The sequence below is a fragment of the Athene cunicularia genome, assembly GCF_003259725.1.
Source record: "Athene cunicularia isolate RWA chromosome 26 unlocalized genomic scaffold, athCun1 chr26_part2, whole genome shotgun sequence".
Lineage (NCBI taxonomy): Eukaryota > Metazoa > Chordata > Aves > Strigiformes > Strigidae > Athene > Athene cunicularia.
In genome coordinates this window covers 540335-542726 of record NW_020799137.1, presented here as the reverse complement: position 1 = coordinate 542726, position 2392 = coordinate 540335, and the positions used below count along the sequence as shown (strand labels likewise).

The window sequence follows — 2392 nt, the reverse complement described above, 5'->3', positions numbered from 1 at the left end:
CCCCGCCCCCCCCCTCCTCCCCAGGCACAAGCATTCTCTCCTGCCTCAGTTTCCCCACTTTGTCTCTTGGTCTGGGTGGGTTGAGCCCCGCCTTCTCCATCATTTTGAGATGGAGGGGACAAGTGGTGATGCTGAACAGGGTGGGAGGATGTTGTTTGGAAGATTTCCCCCCTTCATTGCGCTGGGGGTGAGAGCCCCCCCTGCTGCAGTCCCCTCCCCTTCCCCAGGGCTCATCTCCCTGTTCCCCCTCCCTCCACACAGGTCCTGGAGCGGCCGCTGGAAGATGGGAACTGCGACCCCGAGGAGACAGAGAGCAGGTGGGTGTGATACCGTCCTGCCTGGGGGGAGCTTTGGGGACCCTTGCCCTGGGCCCCCCTGCCCTAAACTCCCCCAACTTTGCCTTGCAGGGTGCTGCAGGAAGCGAGGGGATGTCCAGAGCTGGAGACTCGGGACCTCTGAGGTGAGCAGGGGCTGGATGGGACCTCGCGGGGCTCCGCTCCAGGACCCTGGGGATGGTGTAGAGTCCCCAGACCGTCCCCACGGTCACTGACCTCAGCCACGGGAAGGGAAATTTGGCTGCTGGCGGGGGGTGGATGGGGTGGGAGGACACGGAGAGGAGCAGGTCTGCGCCACAGTGCTGCCAGCGTGCGGTTTTGCAGCCCATTAATCCATTACCAGTACTTTCTTAATATATATAGTATTTTTTTCCTGTGGTTTTTATGTGTTTTTCCCCGCCTTCCCTGGCAGAGCCTCGGCTCCCACTCATCTTTCTCCTCCTTTCCCCAGGGCCCAAGGCGGGATGTGAAGCTGCTCGGGGGACGGATCCGGATGCTCCCCACCGTGCGAAGGAGGGTGGGCACACACTGGCCCCTCCACGGTCCCGCTGTGATGCTGACGCTCCCTCTTCCCTCGCCCCACACCGGCGGCCAGAGACTGCAAAAAAATCCCCTCCCTGGCAAGGACAAAAGGATGGGGGGATGCCCCCGGAGCGGGATTCCCTGGGAAGCGGAAGGCTGGAAGGCATTGGACTGTCACCGAGGGGCTTTACTGGGACGGCGGCGGTGGCTGATGTGACATCGCGGGGCTGAGCAGGACGACGGAGACGCTGGATGCGGGGTGGTGGATCCTGCTCGGACATGGCCAGTGCTGGCTGAAGGTGGAGGGGACCAGCTCCCCGAATCTTCCTGGCTCTTCTCACACCCAGCACGGCGGGGTTTGGACCAGCACCCATTGCCCCCCCCCCCTTTCACCCTGCCTTTCCCCAGGCTTCAGCTGGAGCATCGTGAATGCTGGGTTGGGGAGGGGGAGGTCGGTCACCAGGACTCCCCTGGGCTACACGACCCCAGCCCCGACTTGCAACTTAAACCCTCACACTGTGAATATTTAAAGCCCGCCCGTGCTCGTGTCCCCACGTGGGGCCGGGCTTGGGGGTGACGCTTGGCACCGTCCGGCTCCCCATCCTCCTGCCACCGGAGATCTGGCTCTGGTCCCACGGTCGAGCTGGCCTCGGCTCGCCGTCATGCCGTTAGGGTTTTATTTTTAATATAGCGGATGAAAGTCTTTATCCCACAGAAGTATTTTACGGGGCGCCTGTCCTGCCCCCTCACAGGGTTATTGCTGCGAGCTGGCCTCGCCTGCAACTGGATTTCTTTTGTGACTGCGCTTTAGAGAAGGGAAATGGGGCTGGGGAAGGACTGGATCGACGGGGGCATAAGAGGTGGAGATGTCCCAGCCTGGTACCCGGGGGCTTTTCAGCTCGGCTCCCCTCCCTGGCTTAGGGAAGAGCCTGGTTTAGGATGCACCAGCCCTGGAGATACCCTGAACCCCAGGCTGGGGCCACATCCTGCCCCACCACAGCATCCCTCCAGCCCCAAATGTGAAGCGTGGCCTGCGCTGCTCTTGGGTTTTGAAGTATTATTTTTATACGATGGAAGAAAATGTGGACAAACCAAACTGTTTTTAAAGAAAGCATTACTATTAATTTTTTTTTTTTTATATATGTGTATTTATGACTGCCAGAAGGAGGGGTTTCTAGTACAAAGGACTGGTGTAAATCAGAAGGAAAGCCCTGACTGCAGCAGGGAGGCTGGGGCCAAACTTGCTGCTGGTGTAAGCCACCAGCTCGGCACGAATTTGCACCGTGGAGGAGATGCTGACACCATGCCAACCCCCTTCCTGGGGGAGAAAACTTGCCTTTAAGCTGTGTCAGATTTATTTTGCCTCTTTTTTTTTTTATACAATGAAATGTTGAAATATTTTATACAAAGTCATTTAAAGTCTATTTAAAAAAATAATAGAAAACAGCTTGTATATTTAATGTTATTAATAAACAGAGATGTGTAGCACTGTGTAAGGGTGGGAGATGGCGGAGGGTATGGGGCGGGGGGGGGGG

At 57.5% G+C, this 2392-nt stretch overlaps 1 protein-coding gene across 1 annotated transcript in view; it reads left to right on the top strand.

Moving 5' to 3' along the window:
* The window catches only part of CSF1 (colony stimulating factor 1), a 3782-nt gene extending 2838 nt beyond the window's left edge, over positions 1-944 (top strand). The window contains exons 5-7 of the mRNA XM_026864536.1: positions 262-317; positions 408-460; positions 787-944. Of these exons, the coding sequence (XP_026720337.1) occupies positions 262-317; positions 408-459 (108 nt within the window). The 3' untranslated portion in view covers position 460; positions 787-944. The remainder of the gene's footprint in view (positions 1-261; positions 318-407; positions 461-786) is intronic.
* The last annotated feature ends 1448 nt before the right edge of the window (positions 945-2392 follow it).